The sequence below is a fragment of the Ranitomeya imitator genome, chromosome 10 (assembly GCF_032444005.1).
Source record: "Ranitomeya imitator isolate aRanImi1 chromosome 10, aRanImi1.pri, whole genome shotgun sequence".
In the NCBI taxonomy this organism is placed as follows: Eukaryota; Metazoa; Chordata; class Amphibia; order Anura; family Dendrobatidae; genus Ranitomeya; species Ranitomeya imitator.
In genome coordinates this window covers 102,076,778-102,101,134 of record NC_091291.1, presented here as the reverse complement: position 1 = coordinate 102,101,134, position 24,357 = coordinate 102,076,778, and the positions used below count along the sequence as shown (strand labels likewise).

General features: G+C 45.6%; 1 protein-coding gene across 1 annotated transcript in view; it reads left to right on the top strand.

Moving 5' to 3' along the window:
* The first annotated feature begins 10,534 nt into the window (after window positions 1-10,534).
* The window catches only part of LOC138651612 (espin-like), a 263,532-nt gene continuing 249,709 nt past the window's right edge, over window positions 10,535-24,357 (top strand). Inside the window, exon 1 of the mRNA XM_069741931.1 lies at window positions 10,535-10,949. Within this exon, the coding sequence (XP_069598032.1) occupies window positions 10,626-10,949 (324 nt within the window). The 5' untranslated portion in view covers window positions 10,535-10,625. The remainder of the gene's footprint in view (window positions 10,950-24,357) is intronic.

The following is a 24,357-nucleotide window of genomic DNA, read 5'->3' as shown; positions in this document are numbered from 1 at the left end:
AGCGGTATACAACCTCCTGTAGCTCCTTAGATGGCCCCTCAATACCCCCATCAGCAGTGGCGTAACTACCGCGGTCGCAGCGGTCGCCATTGCGACGGGGCCCGGGCTGGTCAGGGGCCCTCCCCCCGGCAGATTAGAGGCACCGGCCGACACCATGTTCATGGGCGGACATACCGCCGGTTCAACCGGTGCAGCTCTGGGGGGCCCCTGCAGTGCGGCCAGGGACGCTACTAGCGGCAGAAGAGAGGGCGGCAGAACTGGATTTGCGCTGCTAGTTTTTTTTTTTTTTTTTTTTATAAAACTCTGGGGTCAAGTGCCCGCCCCCCCTCCTCCCTCCTTCCCACCCCCCCTCCTCCCTCCCTCCTTCCCACCTCCCTCCCTCCTTCCCACCTCCCTCCTTCCCGCCCCCCCTCCTCCCTCCTTCCCGCTCCCCCTCCCTGAAGACGTAATACTCACCTTCCTCCAGCGGTGGCTGCAACTGCATCTCAGCGCCGGCAGCGCGTCCTGTCTTCAGCGGTCACATGGTACCGCTAATTTAAGATCATGAATATGCGCATATTCATGACCTTAATTAGCGCTATCATGTGACCGCTGAAGACAGGAAGGAAGACGCTGCAGAAGAGATGCCAGGAAGGAAGTTCTGTTCTGTGCTGCGCGGTAAGAGGTAAGTATGACAGGGAAAAAGGACGGGGAGCCATGCACACAGGGAAAAAGGATGGGGAGCCATGCACACAAGGAAAAAGGATGGGGAGCCATGCATGCAGGGTGGGAGGATAGGGGAGGCATGCACGCAGGGGAGAAGGATGGGGGAGCCGTGAACGCAGGGGAGAAGAATGGGGGAGCCGTGAACGCAGGGGAGAAGGATGGGGAGCCGTGAACGCAGGGGAGAAGAATGGGGGAGCCGTGAACGCAGGGGAGAAGGATGGGGAGCCGTGAACGCAGGGGAGAATGATGGGGGAGCCGTGAACGCAGGGGAGAAGGATGGGGGAGCCGTGAACGCAGGGGAGAAGGATGGGGAGCCGTGAACGCAGGGGAGAAGGATGGGGGAGCCGTGAACGCAGGGGAGAATGATGGGGGAGCCGTGAACGCAGGGGAGAAGGATGGGGGAGCCGTGAACGCAGGGGAGAAGGATGGGGGAGCCGTGAACACAGGGGAGAAGGATGGGGGAGCCGTGAACGCAGGGGAGAAGGATGGGGGAGCCCAGCACGCAGGGGAGAAGGATGGGGAGCCGTGAACGCAGGGGAGAAGGATGGGGGAGCCGTGAACGCAGGGGAGAAGGATGGGGGAGCCGTGAATGCAGGGGAGAAGGATGGGGGAGCCCAGCACACAGGGGAGAAGGATGGGGGAGCCATGAATGCAGGGGAGAAGGATGGGGGAGCCGTTAACGCAGGGGAGAAGGATGGGGGAGCCGTGAACGCAGGGGAGAAGGATGGGGGAGCCGTGAACGCAGGGGAGAAGGATGGGGGAGCCGTGAACGCAGGGGAGAAGGATGGCGGAGCCGTGAACGCAGGGGAGAAGGATGGGGGAGCCATGAATGCAGGGGAGAAGGATGGGGGAACCGTGAACGCAGGGGAGAAGGATGGGGGAGCCGTGAACGCAGGGGAGGATGGGGGAGCCATGAACGCAGGGGAGAAGGATGGCGGAGCCGTGAACGCAGGGGAGAAGGATGGGGGAGCCCAGCACGCAGGGGAGAAGGATGGGGGAGCCGTGAACGCAGGGGAGAAGGATGGGGGAGCCATGCACACAGGGTGGGAGGATGGAGTATAAATATGGAGTATAAATACTGGGCCCTATAGGGGGGACACAGTGTGAGTGGACAGTGTGAAGAGGGGGCCGGTATAGAAAGGAGAGGTCAGTGTGAAGAGTATGTACCATAAGAAGGACAGTGTGGGGGTCATATTTTGTGCAGACAATATAGTGAGGGGCAATTTTTTATTCCAGAGCATTATAATGACACTTGTATCTTTAAGAGCATCTTGTGGAGACTTTCTGCAAAAGAGCGGAAAAGATGGAAGTCTGCAGAGACGGCTGTGGATGAGAAAACTCATCATGGGATCTGGACAAGATGAAGAAAAGAAGAATGGCTCCAGAGACGACGTCATCTATAAGGTACCTGGATGTAAATGTTATTTGTGATACTGACTAACTCTCATGTTTTTATTTATGTTAGGAGCTTTAAAGGGGTTGTCCAGGTTTGTAATGAGTCTGCAGTCATTCTTTGTGACTGCAGACTTCTGACTTCTCACAGTGCGCCCTGCACGCTGTCAGGATTCTGTCGTGCTGGCGATTTACATACAGTGGGGCAAAAAAGTATTTAGTCAGTCAGCAATAGTGCAAGTTCCACCACTTAAAAAGATGAGAGGCGTCTGTAATTTACATCATAGGTAGACCTCAACTATGGGAGACAAACTGAGAAAAAAAATCCAGAAAATCACATTGTCTGCTTTTTTAACAATTTATTTGCATATTATGGTGGAAAATAAGTATTTGGTCAGAAACAAACAATCAAGATTTCTGGCTCTCACAGACCTGTAACTTCTTCTTTAAGAGTCTCCTCTTTCCTCCACTCATTACCTGTAGTAATGGCACCTGTTTAAACTTGTTATCAGTATAAAAAGACACCTGTGCACACCCTCAAACAGTCTGACTCCAAACTCCACTATGGTGAAGACCAAAGAGCTGTCAAAGGACACCAGAAACAAAATTGTAGCCCTGCACCAGGCTGGGAAGACTGAATCTGCAATAGCCAACCAGCTTGGAGTGAAGAAATCAACAGTGGGAGCAATAATTAGAAAATGAAAGACATACAAGATCACTGATAATCTCCCTCGATCTGGGGCTCCACGCAAAATCCCACCCCGTGGGGTCAGAATGATCACAAGAACGGTGAGCAAAAATCCCAGAACCACGCGGGGGGACCTAGTGAATGAACTGCAGAGAGCTGGGACCAATGTAACAAGGCCTACCATAAGTAACACACTACGCCACCATGGACTCAGATCCTGCAGTGCCAGACGTGTCCCACTGCTTAAGCCAGTACATGTGTGGGCCCGTCTGAAGTTTGCTAGAGAGCATTTGGATGATCCAGAGGAGTTTTGGGAGAATGTCCTATGGTTTGATGAAACCAAACTGGAACTGTTTGGTAGAAACACAACTTGTCGTGTTTGGAGGAAAAAGAATACTGAGTTGCATCCATCAAACACCATACCTACTGTAAAGCATGGTGGTGGAAACATCATGCTTTGGGGCTGTTTCTCTGCAAAGGGGCAAGGATGACTGATCCGGGTACATGAAAGAATGAATGGGGCCATGTATCGTGAGATTTTGAGTGCAAACCTCCTTCCATCAGCAAGGGCATTGAAGATGAAACGTGGCTGGGTCTTTCAACATGACAATGATCCAAAGCACACCGCCAGGGCAACGAAGGAGTGGCTTCGTAAGAAGCATTTCAAGGTCCTGGAGTGGCCTAGCTAGTCTCCAGATCTCAACCCTATAGAAAACCTTTGGAGGGAGTTGAAAGTTCGTGTTGCCAAGCGAAAAGCCAAAAACATCACTGCTCTAGAGGAGATCTGCATGGAGGAATGAGCCAACATACCAACAACAGTGTGTGGCAACCTTGTGAAGACTTACAGAAAACGTTTGACCTCTGTCATTGCCAACAAAGGATATATTACAAAGTATTGAGATGAAATTTTGTTTCTGACCAAATACTTATTTTCCACCATAATATGCAAATAAATTGTTAAAAAAACAGACAATGTGATTTTCTGGATTTTTTTCTCAGTTTGTCTCCCATAGTTGAGGTCTACCTATGATGTAAATTACAGACGCCTCTCATCTTTTTAAGTGGTGGAACTTGCACTATTGCTGACTGACTAAATACTTTTTTGCCCCACTGTACGTGCGGTCACATGCTGACTAGACATGTGTAGCCTCCGTCAGTGAAAATGAACTGAGCGAGGCCGGGCATGTCTAGTTGGAATGTGGCCAGAGGTATATAAATCGCATACTTGTGCTGACATGACCGTCCACCGGCAAGGGAGAATCCTAGTAGTGTGCAGTGCATGCGTTGTGAGAATTCAGAAGCTGCAATGTCAGGATTCAGCTCTGCAGGTTCTGGTGATGGTGGCCGCCATATTGGCAAAGCCTGAGGCGGCTGCTGGGACCGGGAACAGGTAGTGCCGGAGCTAGTGGGGGGCACGTGGACCAAGCCGCCCAGGAGGGGGATGCCGCAGCGGCTCAGCCATATGGAGGATCCGGGGATGAACATGGAGGTGTACGGGACCGGCGGAAGTGAGGTGTGTCTGCTGCCCGTGTGTCGCCGTCTCGGCCCCCAGCGTCCCTGGCCCCCTGTGACACCAGCCCCGTTTCCTCCCTGCTGTCCCGTGCCCCATGTCTTAGTAGGTCCCCAGGTTCAGGTCATGGTGCTCCTCTGGGCTCCCCGTACACACCTTGTTCCTCCTCCCCTGGTCTCCCAATGCTCCTCATCTCCCATGCCCTGAGTCCTCCTGCACCCCCCATGCATTCCCTGCCCCTTGTCCCCGTGTGACTCGTCTGCCCTGCTCTCAAGTCTCCCCTGTCACCTTTCTCACCGTGTGTTCTCCATCTACCCTGTCCTTGTAATCCCTGTGCCCCCTTCTTCCCTCCTCCCAAGTTTCCCCCCCCCATCTTCCTCTGTCCCCTTGCGTCCCTATCTACTCTGCCCTCGGAGTCCCCTTGTGTCCTCTTGTGCCTGTCTCCATTGCACCCTAGTCCCCGTGTGTCCCATTGTGCCCTTCTCCCCTTCCTCTTAGTCCTTATGAGTCCCCTTGTGCTTCTATCCCTTGTCCCCGTGTGTAGCCGTGTGTCAGTGTCCCTTGCCAACTAGTCCCTGTGTGTCGCCTTGCGCCTGTCTCCCTTGTCCCCTTATGCTTGTGTCCCTTGTCCCCGTGTGCCAGTCTTCCTTGCCCATTAGTCCCTGTGTGTCCCCTTCTAAGTCTCCATGGCCAACTAGTCCCTGTGTGTCCCCTTGTGCCAGTCTCCCTTGTCCCCTTGTGTCAGTCTCCCTTGCCCACTAGTCCCCTTTTAACCTTCTCCCCTGCCCCCTAGCCCCCAAGTGTCCCCTTGTGCCTGTCTTCCTTGCTCCCTAGCCCCCCTATATTACTATTGTGCCTGTCTCCCCTACTCCCCTTGTGTCCTTGTCCCCTGCCCCCTAGTCACCATTTGCTCATGTCTTTCTCACTGCCCCTGTATGAGGGGCTGCATTATACTGTGAGGGGGGCTGCATTATATTCTATGGGGGTTACATTGTATTGTATGGCCGGGCTGCAGTATACTCTGTGGGGTGGCTGTATTATACTATATGTGGGCTGCATTATACTGAATCGAGGACTATGGGGAATATATTATACTATATGAAGAACTATGGTCCATCATACTATGGGAAGTGAATTGTACAACATGGATGACGATGGCGGTGCATTATACTATATGGAGCACTATGAGGAGTATATTATACTATATGGAGGACTGAGCAGTGTATTTTAATATATGGAGGACTATGTGGAGTGTATAATACTAAATAGAGGACTGAGGAGTGTATTATACTATATGGAGGACTATGAGGGGTTCATTATACTATATGGAGCACTATGAGGAGTGTATTATACTATATGGAGGACTGAGCAGTGTATTTTAATATATGGAGTACTATGTGGAGTGTATAATACTAAATGGGGGACTGAGGAGTGTATTATACTATATGGAGGACTATGAGGGGTGCATTATACTATATGGAGCACTATGAGCAGTGGATTATACTATATGGAGGACTGAGCAGTGTATTTTAATATATGGAGGACTATGTGGAGTGTATAATACTAAATGGAGGACTGAGGAGTGTATTATACTATATGGAAGACTATGAGGGGTGTATTATACTATATGGAGGACTGAGCAGTGTATTATACTATATGGAGCACTACGAAGAGTGTATTATGCTATATGGAGGACTGAGGAGTGTACAATACTATATGAGGGACTATGGGGAGTGTATTATACTATAAGGAGTACATTATAGTTCTCATATGGATCCCCATGACTTCTATGTTAACCCCTGATGAGTATAATGGTTTATTTTCTTTTATACATTACATAACAATGGCAGTACGGGGGACAAATATATGCCAGGATGGGGCACTGGATAGTTATGCAACTGAGGTCACACTATACAACTTTGCAATAAAGCTATAGTGTGCAATATTAATAGGGAAAATGTGAATTTGGGTGGAAAATATTTTGGCATGGTGGGGGGCCCCATTTGAAAGTTCGCACCGGGGCCCATAACTTTGTAGTTACGCCACTGCCCATCAGCATTATCAAGACAAACATCATTGATCTGTGCTCGCCAAGTGCAATCACGCGCACGGAAGTCCATGCCTAGGAATGGGAGAACTGTGAAAGACACAGAAAACACTAAGAACAACAATCCCAAATGCATAATGTGAGGCAACGGGTTCTGGCGAAAATACCGCCAGTAAACTCCGGACTCACCAAATCTGCTCAAAACATATCATAATGACAGGAGGAACAACTGAGCATCAATAGACAATTCCAATAAACTTTATTCCAAGATTAAAAAATACCATATAATTTCAAATAAGTATATCATAAAGTAACATGAACAAAGATGAAAAATCAAGAAAATGCTGAAAACATGACCCCAATACCCTTACTGCCCCACCCTGAGATAACTACCCAACATAGATGTACATGTCAGGCCCCTGCCAACCCCCCACTCCCCACGGGAGGTACCAAGGAGGGACAAAAAGTAGGGCACTGAATATAACTCACAAGGTAAGTCTATACACTAGTATGTCCCCCTAGAGCGACCCATATCCCTATACGTCATGTAGCATAATTCATAAGAGCACCATTGTGGTAACAAAATGCATGAGGCTAACATGAAAACAATAACAGGGCTACTGCGGTCTCTAAACAAATGGAGAGAACTACTAGCCTACCTAAACTAGGAGGTAAGCCTCCATACACACAGTGGTGCCGCCCTGCTGGCGTTGGAAAAGTCACTGAGAGAATCAAATCACACATCAAAAAACGCCAGCATGGGAACAGAAGCTTACCGAATAGCAGGGCAGCAGGGCAGAGTGGAGAGACAGTCGGGAGGTGGTCCCCGACGCGCGTTTCGCGGCCTCAAACCGCCGCTTTCTCAAGGGGATAACTCATGTGTGCCCAGAAGGACCTTAAAGTAGCCCCTGACCCCAGTCATGTGGTGCCCGGCGGCCAATGGTAGTGGCGCTGTCGGCGCATGCGCACTGCGTCCAGCAGGTCCCGGCAGTGCAAACCAGCGTCAAGGCAAGCACGCACATGCAGGAAAAGCCTGTAATGCGCGGGCGAGCCCCACAGACGCTGGCGCACACCGGGACAAAGCGGAACGGAGCGCGATACGTACTGCCACCAATGTAAATGTAAAATAATAGTTATAATTATACAAGGACCAGTAAAGTATCAGCTATGACTCCCCCAGATAGAGTCATAGAGCCCATCAACCTTACTCCCACACTCAACAAATATGGGTCACAGGAATGCATACAGGAACAAATACAGGAAAGTCATTCAAAAAATTTTTTTTGTTAGAGTATATCCATCTCTGTGCGCCAATTCCATTTTTGCCTGGATGGAGCAGGGACTACCCACCTCATCTGGTATGAGCATCGCTTTTTTTCCAGTAAGTGAGGGCCCTAGAGGGTGGGATGTTTATGACATATCTAGTGGATATGGAGCGCCCCCAGACACAGGGCCACAGGTTACTCGGTACCGGTCCTTTCTGTCTCAGTTCTGGGGTTGTCACGGTGGCTGGACCCGGTCCGTGACCCTGCTAAGGGGCGTCCAATAAAAGGTGATAGGAGTCTGTCAAGTGTTCGTGACGCCACCTGTGGTGTTCGGTCAGGGTGACCGACGCTGCTTGGGGTCCGCTGAGGTGATGGAATGGCAGCTGGATGGTATAACTTCCCACAGGTGAAGTATGTCCCCAGGGCTTCCCAGTAAGGTGGATGGTGATGGGGTGAGGTGCAGGCAATAACGAGGACACAGGGTTGCAGTCTCTTTACCTCTTTACTGAAGGCTTCAGGATCCGCAATCCAGAGCACAGTTAACAGGGCTGTCTGAGACCGGCCGGTCCGATGGCACATCCAGAGTTCCCTTTACAGGTGGAAATCGTTGCCTACCACTAGCGCCTGTGTGTTGTAGTGCTACCCTGCTGAGCATTCGGTATAGTCCTCACAACTTCTGTTCTAGTTCGTTCGTTCATTCTTTCTAGTTCTTTCTCTTTCTCTCTCTCTTGTTCCAGATGTTACTAGTTTCTCGTCCCCCAGGTATGTTATGGCTAGGACGCCACCCGTATGACGGGAAGGCTTGGAGCTCTTCCGGGACCCTAGAGATGCCCCTCTCCACGCATTGCCCCCTATGTATTCGTAGGAAATTTAAGGTAGACATCCAACCTATAATTAACTGTCCTGCGGAGTTTGAAGTAAGGCATGGAGTCAGTTACTTCCTCGGTGTTCCGGCCACCGGCTACGCGCCTCAGTAGGATGTTGCCGCTCTCGGGGCACGACTCCTACTGGCTCTCCTTTGTGCTGATCTCATTTCTCACTGTTCCACAATATCCTTCGCTTCGTGTCTCTTTATTAGGATACCGCCGCAAGGTAGTGCAGGCGCGGTTCCGTAACGTTCTGTTCTGTTCGCTAGGTACCTGCCAGGTTCCCACACCTGACAGGCACCCCCCTGAATCTTCTCCCTGCAACACCCCCTGCCACGGGATGTTGCCTGAATCCAACCCAGTCAGCTTCTGACTAACTTCCTCCCCAGCCCCTAGTTTTACCAGTGTGAGGAGTGGCCCAATAAATAAAGCCTTTTTCTTCCCTTAGTGGCCGGAGTGTGAAGTGTAATGTGTGCTGGTGATACCTGGTCAGAAGAACTCCTTTAGTGCCATCAGTCGTACCATCACTCCCCTTAGCGGCAGAGCGTCATACTGCAACGACCAGATCTCTGGGGCGCTGCAGATATACAACATTACCATGAAAAATCCCCTAAACAATCAGCATTTGCCAACATTTTTTTTTAAACGACAGTCTCATGAGGGGCTACTTCATTGTTGTAGGTCCAAGACACAAAGGTATGTCTGGAGTTAAGGCTGTCATACAGGTCAGGAAGCGATCCTGTGTGCCCAATGAGAGAGCTGCTGCCGGACTCCTCTGCAAGCGGCTTATGTCCATGGAGAACAAAAGGATCAGATGCTGAAATTCAGCATTCCGGATCCTTCTCTCCTCTGTTGGGGGAGAGTTTAGAGACAATAACCTGTCGTCCGATTTTAGCCCAATATATGGGGGGCCTTTAATCACTACCTTAGTTTAGATTTAGAATATTTTACATAATAAGTTGAGTGAGGCCGGGTACAGACAAGCATATGAAAAATTATCCACTATTCATCTAGATTTTTTATACACATTGTCATCAGAATGTTTGTTTTCATCATCCATGGCATGCCTTTTTTATATGAACAATTTAATAAATAATGAAATGTCAGATACAGTTTCCTATCTTGATGGTCTGATCTGGAATATCATGTAGCGATTTGCATACATGAGGTCGCATGCCAACTAGACATGTACGGCCTCACTCACTGCAAGTGTCACGTCTAGTCGGAAGGTGGCCGGAAGTATGCCGATGACATGTTCCTGGCGTTGTAGAATCTTCACAGCGCGCACACTGAGTGCTGCGAGGATTCACAAGTCTGCAGTCACATACAGTGACATCAGTCTTGTACCCTAAGCCTGGACAACCCGTTTAAGACATTTTAGGATGGCGGCGGGATTTAGGACCTGAAGAGGGACCGTATTTTTAGGAGGACACTTAAGAGGTGCGCTAACCATAAGAAGAACAAGCATTGTCAACTTTCTACAAAAACTTTATGGTTATTTTAAACAACTTAGAACATTTGTGTCCAGGTTCCAGGAGCAGCTCTAAAATTCTTGATGTTATCTTTCCTAAGTGAACAGCAGGTGGATCAAGAATGCTGAAGGATGAAGGGCCGGATTACAATGGCTAAACTCATTTAGGCAGTCTGCTGCTGTGTAGACAGGGAAAGGGAGGAGGAGGAGGAGGAGGAGTTGTCACAGGAGAGGCAGCAGAGAGGCACAGAGGCATGAAGGTCCAGCTCCAGCCTTCCAGCAACACCAGCAGGAGAGGTCACTGCAGAATCCCACCCTGTACAGGTTCACTTGGGGGACATGTGCCAAAAACTGCATTCACCATCCAGCAACTTCCTCCTGAGAAACCAACTCTGATCTCCTCTACTCCATGTCTAGGAAACCTTGGAAAATACTTCTTAATGCTCTAAGTCTCCATAGCTTGCTGCAAATGTGCAGCTTACAAGTTCCAGGCTTGAGGAAGACCCAGGCGGACAATACTGAGGATACAATTGGGGGTTTCAGAAGATAAAATTTATTTGTGGGAGAAGATTGTCCAGTTAGATAATCCCAGCTTGGTGTAGACCCCCCCCCCCCCAATGTGGCTGATTCTTCTACCCCTTTTGGATGTTGCCCATGGGTAAGTGATTTATTAAGGGTCACATGGGGTCTGCCAGTGACCTCCAGAAGACAATGACCCTGGAGAGGGTCCTACAAGCTGCCAGGCAGGGGGATCTGGAGACTTTGAGGACTCTCCATGCAGAAGGCCAGTTGCTGCCGGATTTGAAGGACCCCATGGAGGCTTCTATTGTTCACCATGCAGCTCGTGGAGGGAAAGTTGGATGTTTGCGCTATTTAGTGGATGAGGCGCAATTGGAAGGGAACAGCAGGGCAAGGAATGGGGCAACTCCAGCGCATGATGCAGCAGCTACAGGCAACCTGTCCTGCCTACAGTGGCTGCTGACACAGGGTGGATGTGACTTTGAGGTAGGTGCTGCTCCACACACCAGACATGGACATTATTTACATATTATGTTTCTTACATTTATTGTTTAGCTTTTTTGCTACTTGTTTTTTTATATTTTGCTACCAGTGTTCAGCACATATTATATTTGTTACATTTATTGTTTAGCTTTTTTGCTACTTGTTTATATTCTTCTACCAGTGTTCAGCACATATTATATTTGTTACATTTATTGTTTAGCTTTTTTGCTACTTGTTTATATTCTTCTACCAGTGTTCTGCACATATTATGTTTGTTACATTTATTGTTTTGCTTTTTTTGCTACTTGTTTATATTCTTCTACCAGTGTTCTGCACATATTATGTTTGTTACATTTATTGTTTTGCTTTTTTTGCTGCTTGTTTATATTCTTCTACCAGTGTTCTGCACATATTATGTTTATTTTATCTATTGTTTTGCTTTTTTTGCTGCTTGTTAGTTTATATTCTTCTACCAGTGCGCTGCACATATTATATTTGTTACATTTATTGTTTTGGTTTTTTTTGCTGCTTGTTTATATTCTTCTACCAGTGTGCTGCACATATTATATTTGTTTCATTTATTTTTTAGCTTTTTTGTTGTTTGTTTATATTTTGTTACCAGTGTTCTGCACATATTATGTTTGTTTCATTTATTGTTTTGCTTTTTTTTTGTTGCTTCTTTGTTTACACTTTGTAACCAGTGTTCTGCATCACCTAGTGTGAAGACTACAACTCCCAGCATGCCCTGATAGCCTTAGTACTGCAATATACTGTAAGGATAGTGGTGACAATACATCCATAGCTTTGGAAAGGCTAAAGCGCATCATCATTCTGCAGATGTGCACCATTCTATCTCCCGTAAAGGTTATTCTTCAAGTTCTCCTAGGCTCCTGAACTTGAAATATTGGAATATTGCTTTGAAACCAGATAGATATCTATCTTTCTAAGGCCATGTTCACTGTTTACCTGGACTGGATCTGTTTACTTTGTGGAACAATAGTTACAGTAACTCTTGGCAGGCTCAGGGTTAAGCTCCTTAATAATACATTGGGTTCTCTCATCGGGTGCCAACAGTGTGAGCGTGACACACCTGGGATAGGTAGAGGGAGAACTATATATAGACTGTAAGGGACAAGGTTATCCTCTGTGGACTTAGCTCCCAGTCAGGCGAGCCCTCACCCTACGATCCCTGCAGCTCCTGTGTAGGAAGTATTGGTGGCAGTGATACAGTTCTAGTTGAGGATACATATAATTACTAGAGACTTTTTCCCTTGGACTGAGTGGTCTGAGAAAAAAAAATTGCAGCTTGTATAATTTGCCTCCGATAATCAGATCACACTCTGCCATTCAAGTCTATGGATCTGTGAATAAATCGGACCGCGCTTGGATGACATCTAAACACTATCCAATTTTCACGGATTGACAGAATGGAGATTTTTTTTTTTTAATTTTCCATATCTGAGCAAATTGATCCCACTCTGATTGAACTCTGATAAGAGTCTGATTAGCATTATTTGATGTTTTTTCTCTCTCGGACGATGGACACTCGGTCCTGTGACCCTAGTCTTACACTTAGTGAGTCTGTTTGACTTATATCAAACAACTATTATTAATTAGAAAACTTGTCACTCGGTCACAATTGACCATTTTTTGCGTTAGTTTTATTCATGCTCCTCCCCTGAGTAATAACTTTTTATTTTTAAATCCACCATAGGGTTCTACACATACAGACTCATCTTTATGATCTTTATGATCTTTATGGTCTTTTATTATCATGAAAAAGAAAATAAAACCACTGCTTACGGGAACAGCGGGATTAAAACAAGAGCACACAGCCACTTTTGACCCGGTGACAAGTCCTTTTAAAGGGGTTGTCCTGGTTTGGCATGAAAGTGTGCAGTCACTCTATTTGATGACAGACTTAAGACTTACTCACATCATGCATCTCTCCGCAGCATCCGACACTGTAGATCATCAGCTCCTCCTCACTATGCTCAGCTCCATCGGCCTCAAGGACACCGTTCTCTCCTGGTTCTCCTCCTATCTCTCTGACCGATCCTTCACTGTATTTTTTGCTGGTTCCTCCTCCTCTCACCTTCCCCTTACTGTTGGGGTTCCTCAAGGATCAGTCCTAGGCCCCCTACTCTTCTCGTTGTATACTGCCCCTATTGGACAAACAATCAGTAGATTTGGTTTCCAGTACCATCTCTATGTTGACGACACCCAATTATACACCTCTTCTCCTGATATCACACCGACCTTTTTAGTAAACACCAGTGATTGCCTTACTGCTGTCTCTAACATCATGTCCTCCCTCTATCTGAAACTGAACCTGTCAAAAACTGAACTCCTCGTGTTTTCTCCCTCTATTAACCTACCTTTGCCTGACATTACCACCTCCGTGTGCGGTTCCACCATTACCCCAAAGCAACATGCCCGCTGCCTTGGGGTCATCCTTGATTCCGAGATTTCATTCACCCCCCACATCCGATCACTGGCTCGCTCTTCTTATCTGCATCTCAAAAACATTTCTAGAATTCGCCCTTTACTTACTTTCGAATCTGCAAAAACTCTTACTGTTTCACTTATTCATTCTCGTCTGGACTATTGTAACTCTCTACTAATTGGCCTCCCTCTTACAAAACTCTCCCCGCTGCAATCTGTCCTGAATGCTGCAGCCAGGATCATATTCCTCACCAACCGTTACACCGATGCCTCTACCCTGTGCCAGTCATTACACTGGCTACCCATCCACTCCAGAATCCAGTACAAAACTACTACCCTCATCCACAAAGCACTCCATGGCTCAGCACCACCCTACATCTCCTCCCTGGTATCAGTCTACCACCCTACCCGTGCCCTCCGCTCCGCTAATGACCTCAGGTTAGCATCCTCAATAATCAGAACCTCCCATTCCCGTCTCCAGGACTTTACACGTGCTGCGCCGATTCTTTGGAATGCACTACCTAGGTTAATACGATTAATCTCCAATCCCCACAGTTTTAAGCGTGCCCTAAAAAACTCATTTGTTCAGATTGGCCTACCGCCTCAACGCATTAACCTAACTATCCCTGTGTGGCCCATTCAAAAAAAAAAAAAAAAAACAACATAATTGGGTTCCTCGCATCATGTTCTCATACACTATATGCAGTTAATAGCCCTCTGTGTCTGTACTGTTACATACTTAGGTTGTTAACTGGTTCATGCAGCTTTACATGAACACCCGAGCCTTACACTATGGCTGGTCCGAATAACTAAAGCAATTGTTACCTTCACACTCAGCGACGCTGCAGCGATACCGACAACGATGTCGATCACTGCAGCGTCGCTGTTTGGTCGCTGGAGAGCTGTCACACAGACCGCTCTCCAGCGACCAACGATGCCGGTAACCAGGGTACACATCGGGTTACTAAGCGTCACCGCTCTGCTTTCCGGCTGGCCGGCGCTCACAGCCAGTGCAGGGAAGCACAGCGCCGGGGACAGACAGCGGAAGGTAAGTATGTAGTGTTTGTTTTTTTTAACTTTTACGCTGGTAACCAGGGTAAACATCGGGTTACTAAGCGCGGCCCTGCGCTTAGTAACCCGATGTTTACCCTGGTTACCAGTGAAGACATCGCTGAATCGGCATCACACACGCCGATTCAGCGATGTCTGCAGGGAGTCCAGCGACGAAATAAAGTGCTGGACTTTCTGCAGCGACCAACGACATCACAGCAGGATCCTGATCGCTGCTGCGTGTCAAACTGAAAGATATCGCTAGCCAGGACGCTGCAACGTCACGGATCGCTAGCGATATCGTTCAGTGTGACGGTACCTTAAAGCAATTGTTACCATCCACCTCTCGTGTCTCCCCTTTTCCTCATAGTTTGTAAGCTTGCGAGCAGGGCCCTCATTCCTCCTGGTATCTGTTTTGATCTGTGTTTATTGTTATGCTGTAATGTCTATTGTCTGTACAAGTCACCTCTATAATTTGTAAAGCGCTGCGGAATATGTTGGCGCTATATAAATAAAATTATTATTATCATGCATATCTTGGGCTGTAAGAATTATCTGCTGTCATGTGACTGCAACATGCATACGTCCGGCTGCATTCCAACTAGACGTGGACGACTACACACACCTAGTGGGAATGTGGCCAGGAGTATGTGTAGCGTATAGTTGAGGTCACATGACCACCTGCTCCTGGCACTGGAGAATCCTGACAGTGTGCAATCTGCGCGCTATGCACCCTTTTGTGTCAAACCTGGACAACTTCTTTAAGGCTGTTTTCACACTCTGAGATGAGGAGGCTGTTTTCCATTGATGTTCTTCACACTGCATTGATAAATGGTAACATTGAACTGAGTGAGATTTTAGTAAATCCTTACAGGTTGCTGTCAGTTAGCCTGATAGGTCACATTCTTGGCTGTAGTGATCATGGTATGCCAGGATTTGTGTATTACAAGTGCATAAAATGTGAACCTCAAGTGGCGGACACCATGGTAGGATGTCTGCATCCCCAAATAGAGCATTTGGACAGTGGATGCCTTTTGCAACCTCTTCAAGAGCCTAGGCTTCAATTCAAAATCTTCATTGGGTCCTTTTTTTTGTGTGCATAGAAACCACAGCAAACGCGCGTCGGGTGTATAGGTACTGCATCATGCGTCATTATATTGCATAATGACATTTATTATCTTTGTATGCACCTTCATACTATCTATGTTATTTAATCTACCTATATACTTTTACTACTGTTTAATTGGCGGTATACTAATTTCTCACCTACTGTTCCACCTTAATTTAAATATTATACTCTGTTTCTTAGATATACAGTATCTACATATTCTTATTTATACCTGAAGTGGGTGACATGTCAATCGCCATCAGGTGATGCCTGATGATATTATTTCCTTATTAATTGCAGCCAGATAATTTTGAACAAACATGTAGACCACTTGGATTACATTGTATAATACAGCTTTGATTTATCATTGGTTTAACCCCTTCATGACCTTGGGATTTTACGTGTTTCTGTGTTCGTTTTTCACTCCCCTCCTTCCCAGAGCCATAACTTTTTTATTTTTCCGTCAATATGGCCATGTGAGGGCTTATTTTTTGTGGGACGAGTTGTTCTTTTGAACGACACCATTGGTTTTAGCATGTCGTGTACTAGAAAACGGGAAAAAAATTCCAAGTGCGGTGAAATTGCAAAAAAAGTGCAATCCCACACTTGTTTTTTGTTTGGCTTTTTTGCTAGGTTCACTAAATGATAAAACTGACCTGATGTTTTAAGGGATTACATGTTACACACATAAAACTGACCTGCCATTATGATTCTCCAGGTCAGTACGGGTTCATAGACACCTAAAATGACTAGGTTATTTTTTACCTAAGTGGTGAAAAAAAATTCCAAACTTTGCTAAAAAAAAATAAAAATTGCGCCATATTCCGATACCCGTAGCGTCTCCACTTTTCATGATCTGGGGTCGGTTGAGGGCTTCTTTTTTGCGTGTCATGATGACGTTTTTAATGATAGCATTTTGGTGCTGATATGTTCTTTTGATCGCCCATTATTGCATTTTAATGCAATGTCGCGGCAACCAAAAAAACGTAATTCTGGCGTTTCGAATTTTTTCTCGCTACGCCGTTTAGTGATCAGGTTAATGCTTTTTTTATTTGATAGATCAGGCGATTCTGAGCACAGCGATACCAAATATGTGTAGATTTGATTTTTTTTTATTAATTTATTTTGATTGGGGCGAAAGGGGGGTGATTTAAACTTTTATATTTTTTTAATTTTTTTCACATTTTTTTTAACTTTTTTTTTTTTACTTTTACCATGCTTCAATAGCCTCCATGGGAGGCTAGAAGCAGGCACAAGCCGATCGGCTCTGCTACATAGCAGCGATCTGCTGTTCGCTGCTATGTAGCAGAAAATGAGGTGTGCTGTGAGCGCCGACCACAAGGTGGTGCTCACAGCTGCCGAGGATCAGTAACCATAGAGGTCTCAAGGACCTCTATGGTTACTATTCTGAAGCATCGCCGACCCCCGATCATGTGACGGGGGTCGGCGATGACATCATTTCCGTCCGCCCAGCCGGAAATGGTAGTTAAATGCCGCTGTCTGCGATTGACAGTGGCATTTAACTAGTTAATAGGTGCGGGCAGATCGCGATTCTGCCCGCGCCTATTACGGGCACATGTCAGCTGTTCAAAACAGCTGCCATGTCCCGGCTTTGATGCGGGCTCACCGCGGAGCCCTGCATCAAAGCAGGGGATCTGACCTCGGACGTACTATCCAGTCCGAGGTCAGAAAGGGGTTAATATTATGGTATTTTGGAGGGGTTGCATTTCTATTGAATTTATGCACATGCCCGTTATCTACCCTTGATGCTTTTACATTTTGTGGTATCTTTCTTGGAATCTTTTAGACATACAGTACAGACCAAAAGTTTGCAAAGCAGTCATCAAAGCAAATGGCTACATTGAAGAACCTAGAATATAAGACATAATTTCAGTTGTTTCACACTTTTTTATTAAGTATATAATTCCACATGTGTTAATTCATAGTTTTGATGCCTTCAGTGTGACTGTACAATCTTCATAGTCATGAAAATACAGAAAAATCTTTAATGAGAAGGTGTATCCAAACTTTTGGTCTATACTGTAATTTTTTTTTAAAAACATTGATGGTTATCACCCATCACGCACCCTCAAGATGTGTAGCCAATAAAGGATATTTGATGTAAAATATGGAATATATATAGCACCTTGAAAAAGTATTCATACACGTGAACTTTTCCACATTGTTTCATTTTACACCCACAAACTTAATTGCATTTTATTGGGATTTTATGCGATATACCAACACAAAGTAGAATGATACATGGTTTTCTAATTATTTTATAAAATGTAAATATGAAAATTGTGATGTGCTCCCTGTTGTCTGATGCCCCTAAAATAAGTCCTGAGAGACCAATTGCCTCCAAAAGTCACAGAATTAGTAAATTGAGTCAACCTGTGTGTAATGTATTCTCATTGTGATAATTAAATGTATTTTGTGAAAGCCTTAGAGGTTTGTTTCAGAATATTAGGGACCAAATAGCATCTCAAAACCAAGGAACTCACCAGACAGGTCAGAGATAAAGTTATGAGAAGAGTAAAGCATGGTTAGGTTATAAAAAAAAAATAGCCCAAGCTCTGAACACCTTACGGATCACTGTTCAATCCATCATCCAAGAATAGGAGTATGGCACAACTGAAAACCTAGCAATACATGACGTCCACCTTAACTGAAATCCCAAGCAAGGAGAGCACTAATTAGAGAAGCAGCCGAGAAGCCCATGGTCACTCTGAAGGAGACGTAGAGATCTACAGCTCAGGTGGGAGAATCTGTCCACAGGACAACTATTAGTCGTGTACTCCACAATTTCGGCCTTTATGGAAAAATGGCAAGAAGAAAGACATTTTTTAAATCATGCCATAAGAAGTCCCTTGTTCAGTTTGCAAAAAAACATGAAGGGAGCAGAGCTAGCAAGTGGAATTAGGTGCTTTGCTCAAATGAGACCAAAGTAGAACTTTTTGGGTTGAATGCAAAACACTATACGTGGAGGAAAACTAACACTGAACATCACCCTGAAAACACCATAACCAGCATCAAACATGGTGGTGGCAGCATCATTCTGTGGGAAGGCTTTTTTCAGCAGGGACAGGGAAGCTGGTCAGAGTTCATAGGAAGATGGATGAAGCTAAATATTGGGCACTTCTGGAGGAAAACATGCTACGGGCTGCGGAAAACTTGAAAGTGGCCTGTAAGTTCACCTTCAAGCAGAACAATGACCGTAAACATACTACCGGAGGTACAATGGAATGATTTAGAGCAATACATATTTATGTGTGTGAATGGCCAAGTCACATCCCAGACCTAAATCCCATAGAGAATCTGTGGCAAGACTTGAAATTTGCTGTTCACAGACGTCTCCATCCAATCTCATTGAGCCAGAGCGAGTGTGCAAAGAATGGGAACAAATTTCAGCTTCTGGATGTGCAAAGTTGGTAGAGACTGACCCACAAAGACTTGCAGCAGTAATTGGTCCTACGAAGTATTGACTCAGCTGGACTGCATACAAATACATGCCAAAATTTTCAGATTTATATTTTTTAAAACATTTAGAAAACCGTGTATCATTTACTTTACATTTCACAAATACTTGTTACTTTTTGTTGGTGTATAACATAAAATCCCAATGAACTATATTTGAGTTTGTGGGTGCAACGTGAACAAATATGGAAAAGTTCACAGGGTATGAATACTTTTTCAAGGCACTGTAGTTCTGCGTGTACACAATTTTAGTTGACATGTCTGAAAAGGTCATTAAACGACTGCTGATTAGTTTGTAGACAATTTGTGGTCGTTTAAGGTCAGTGCAACGGAACATCTAAATGGGCAATTAGCATTAAGACTGGAGATGATGGTTTCCATGTTAAAGTGAACTTGACAACTGATTCATCCTGCCCAAGCCATAGGCACCATGAATCACAGTCCTGCTCGATCTTGTAGGGAAGGTATGGTTTACTCTAAAATGCTGCAGTGTTTTAGACAGAATGTACAGTACAGAGCAAAAGTTTGGTCACACCTTCTCATTTAAAGATTTTTCTGTATTTTCATGACTATGAAAATTGTACATTCACACTGAAGGCATCAAAACTATGAATTAACACATGTGGAATTATATACTTAACAAAAACGTGTGAAACAACCGAAATTATATCTTATATTCTAGGTTCTTCAAAGTAGCCACCTTTTGCTTTGATGACTGCTTTGCACACTCTTGGCATTCTATTGATGAACTTCACGAGGTAGTCACCGGGAAAGGTCTTCACTTCACAGGTTGCCCTGTCAGGTTTAATAAGTGGGATTTCTTGCCTTATAAATGGGGTTGGGACCATCAGTTGTGTTGTGCAGAAGTCTGGTGGATACACAGCTGATAGTCCTACTGAATAGACTGTTAGAATTTGTTTTATGGCAAGAAAAAAGCAGCTAAGTAAAGAAAAACGAGTGGCCATCATTACTTTAAGAAATGAAGGTCAGTCAGTCCGAAAAATTGGACAAACTTTGAAAGTGTCCCCAAGTGCAGTGGCAAAAACCATCAAACGCTACAAAGAAACTGGCTCACATGAGGACCGCCCCAGGAAAGGAAGACCAAGAGTCACCTCTGCTTCTGAGGATAAGTTTATCCAAGTCACCAGCCTCAGAAATCGCAGGTTAACAGCAGCTCAGATTAGAGACCAGGTCAATGCCACACAGAGTTCTAGCAGCAGACACATCTCTGCAACAACTGTTAAGAGGAGACTTTGTGCAGCAGGCCTTCATGGTAAAATAGCTGCTAGGAAACCACTGCTAAGGACAGGCAACAAACAGAAGAGACTTGATTGGGCTAAAGAACACAAGGAATGGACATTAGACCAGTGGAAATCTGTGCTTTGGTCTGATGAGTCCAAATTTGAGATCTTTGGTTCCAACCACCATGTCTTTGTGCGACGCAGAAAAGGTGAACGGATGGACTCTGGGGATTTATTCAAAATTGAAGGCATACTGAACCAGCATGGCTACCACAGCATCTTGCAGCGGCATGCTATTCCATCCAGTTTGCGTTTAGTTGGACCATCATTTATTTTTCAACAGGACAATGACCCCAAACACAACTCGAGGCTGTGTAAGGGCTATTTGACCAAGAAGGAGAGTGATGGGGTGCTACACCAGATGACCTGGCCTCCACAGTCACCAGACCTGAACCCAATCGAGATGATTTGGGGTGAGCTGGACCGCAGAGTGAAGGCAAAAGGGCCAACAAGTGCTAAGCATCTCTGGGAACTCCTTCAAGATTGTTAGAAGACAATTCCGGGTGACTACTTCTTGAAGCTGATCAAGAGAATGCCAAGAGTGTGCAAAGCAGTCATCAAAGCAAAAGGTGGCTATTTTGAAGAACCTAGAATATAAGACATAGTTTCAGTTGTTTCACACTTTTTCGTTAAGTATATAATTCCACATGTGTTAATTCATAGTTTTGATGCCTTCAGTGTGAATGTACAATTTTCATAGTCATGAAAATACAGAAAAATCTTTAAATGAGAAGGCGTGTCCAAACTTTTGGTCTGTACTGTACATCTAAAAGCTAGCCAGGCACCATGCCATTCGGTTGAGTAGTCGAAGAGACTGGTCCATGGAGTCTTCTTCTCACCTTGCTCTCCTTGAGGGACAGGTCTCTCTGTATGCACATTTTAGGGTTTCTACTCACTTGGTTGCATTTTAAAGGTACCGTCACATTAAGCGACGCTGCAGCGATCTAGACAATGATCCCGATCGCTGCAGCGTCGCTGTGTGGTCGCTGGAGAGCTGTCCCCTGGTAACCAGGGTAAACATCGAGTTACTAAGCGCAGGGCCGCACTTAGTAACCCGATGTTTACCCTGGTTACCAGCGTAAATGTAAAAAAAACCAAACACTACATACTTACATTCCGGCGTCTGTCCTCTCCGGCGCTGTGCTTCTCTGACGTCACCGCTGTGCTCTGCTTTCTGGCCGCTGCGCTTACACAGTGAAGAGAAGCACAGCGCCGGGGGACAGACACCGGAATGTAAGTATGTAGTGTTTGATTTTTTTTACATTTACGCTGGTAACCAGGGTAAACATCGGGTTACTAAGCACGGCCCTGCGCTTAGTAACCCGATGTTTACTCTGGTTACCCGGGGACTTCGGCATCGTTGGTCGCTGGAGAGCTGTCTGTGTGACAGCTCTCCAGCGACCACACAGCGACGCTGCAGCGATCGGCATCGTTGTCTAGATCGCTGCAGCGTCGCTAAATGTGACGGTACCTTTAGGAAGATAGATGAGAACTCTGACTATTTCGGAAGATTGGAGGTCTTTGGTGAGGACAACATTACCAAAACACCCAAGAAGAAATGAAGTAGAAAAGTGTATGGAGGTCATCTTGTAGTTGACCTTCAAGAATAAATGAAAATTGTGGAATCCACCTGTTAAAAGCACTTAGAATTTTCTATAGCCCTTTTGGATTTTAGCACACAAAAATACAAAACTGAACACAACTATTTTTCTAGTCAAGATGAAAACATTGACCCTTTGTTTGAAACCAGTCTGTGTCCCTACTATCGAAATCTCTGATGCTTATGATTACTGGGAAAGTCATAGAAGGTGAAGAAGCTGTCACTTCGCTCTCCTTCCCAAATGCCTCCTTACCACGCAAGTGTTATCAATGAGACATATTAGGTTGGGCCCTATTGGAGATTTATAATTGGGGCCCAAGAGCTTAAACTTAGGGCGGTGCTTGAAAAACATGTCTTCGCATGCGTTAAGTGGAGACGGGTCCAGGTATTTATTGGCCTTCAGCAGCAGAGTAGTTTCCCCAGATCGCCTTGGACCTCCAAAGCTTAGTGAGCTCTGTCATAAGCCCAGGTATGTCGATTCTGACTTGTAAGTATGAGCTGTTGTTACAGTGAAAAATGGAAACATTTTGTATATAGGTATAAAAGGAATATAATGCTTGAGAAGAAACAAAAACAAAGTTGCATGAGTACAGTATATTGTTGATGGAACGTAATTATGTCACCATGTTATAGTTTTTGGCATGAGGTTATGATCACTTTGTCATGGAAATGATGGGTTTGCATCAGAGGGCGATTTTCGTGCAGATTCCACACTATTTTTAATGCAGCACAAACACAAGATTTGATAACGTCTTCTCCACTTTGATGGTCCAGTTATTACTGTGGACTTTCCGCAGAGTTTTTGTTTATTAACCATGTGGACATATCCGGATGTTTCACCTCTGAATTTGCAGGATGTTCTACAATTTGTGAAAGCAAAACATCAACAAGACCAAGGAAAGTTATATTGGTTTTATCTCATGGGACAACTTCTTTTCCTCCCATAGATGTCAGCTGATATTTGCATTTATTATGTTTTTTTTAAAAGGCTAGGACAACCCCTTCTATAAATGAAATGTTCGGCCCCAATAAAATAATAAAGCTTATACTCACCTCTTGTGCCGGCGCCGTTTCAGTGGTTTCGGCACTTGCGGTCCCGGGGCGGTGATGTGGTGTGACACGTGATGCCCGGCACCCAATCAGCACTGGCGTCACTGTCTCCGCCTTTGGACAACCTGAACATGAAGAGGATGACCGCCATTGGACAACCTGAACATGATCAGCTATGACCCTGACTTCCTCTTCATGTTTGGTTTGTACGAAGGTGGAGACAGTGACGCCAGTGCTGATTTTGCGCCAGCCTGACGTGTTACAACATCTCATCACAGCTCCGGGGAGAACGAGTGCTGACACTGCGGGAATGGAGCCAGCACGGGAGTTGAATATAGGCTTTATTATGTTATTGGGGCAGAACATTTCTTTTAAAAGGGGTTGTTCTCGTAATGGAAAACCTTTTTAAGATTTGTATCGCCCTCTGTATACTGACCAAATCCTAGAAGACTAATATATGTCTGAAACTTTTTAACAGGGTGATCCCATGAACTTAATCAGGAGCGCACTGCTCCCTCGTCAAGCAGGGAGGTTGGGGAGAGCTGTGCTCCTGATTGACAATGTGGTCCCGACTGATTGACAGTGACGACCAGCGGTGTTGTCGCACCGCTGATTCAATAATGCGCTCCCCAATGCTGCATACAAAGGCAGCTTGACCTCTCTAGTATCGGAGGAGAGCAGGAGCACTGAAGATGGCCAAATCTAGCGATCCCGCCAGCTGTAGAGCAGTGCTTACACGCTCTATGGAAGTAAATTGCAATGTTGCTTGTTTTTACAAGGACTTTACAATTTCAGCCATTTATAATGATGAGATTAGGCCTCTAATGGAATTGCATCCTCTGCCAAAAAGTGTAGGGTCTGTCTTGTCTTGAGTTATTGTACAATTAATTGGCCCTTCTAGACCAGGACATCCTTCATCTCTAACATTTTAAAGGGAAAGTACAGGTCAATTAAGGTCAACTGTAAAAGGGCCTAGAAGAGATGGATTTGGTGACTCGTATACATGGCCGATACCCTGGCTTGTTATAGTAATCTACCTTAATGGTAGTGATATTAACACAGAGCGGCCGGCGTCATGTTACTGCACCTGGTCAGAGGCTGCTGTAATTGTAGCAGAGAATGCGATGTAAGTTACTGCAGGTTAAAGATGCCCGTCCTGCCCAAATATGTGCTGAATATTCCATGGCCATTAAAGCTAGAGCTACATAGCATCATACTTGTATCTTGCAAAATGAAGATCGAAGTGTCTATTGCGACATCACACTTAGTGATTGTCAGTGGGTTCAGGTTTTGACTCAAGACCACAGCAAGACAGTCGCAAATAATCCAAGACTTTGGATCTTTGTCTGCAGGTTGACTTTGCCATAGACCACAATGCAA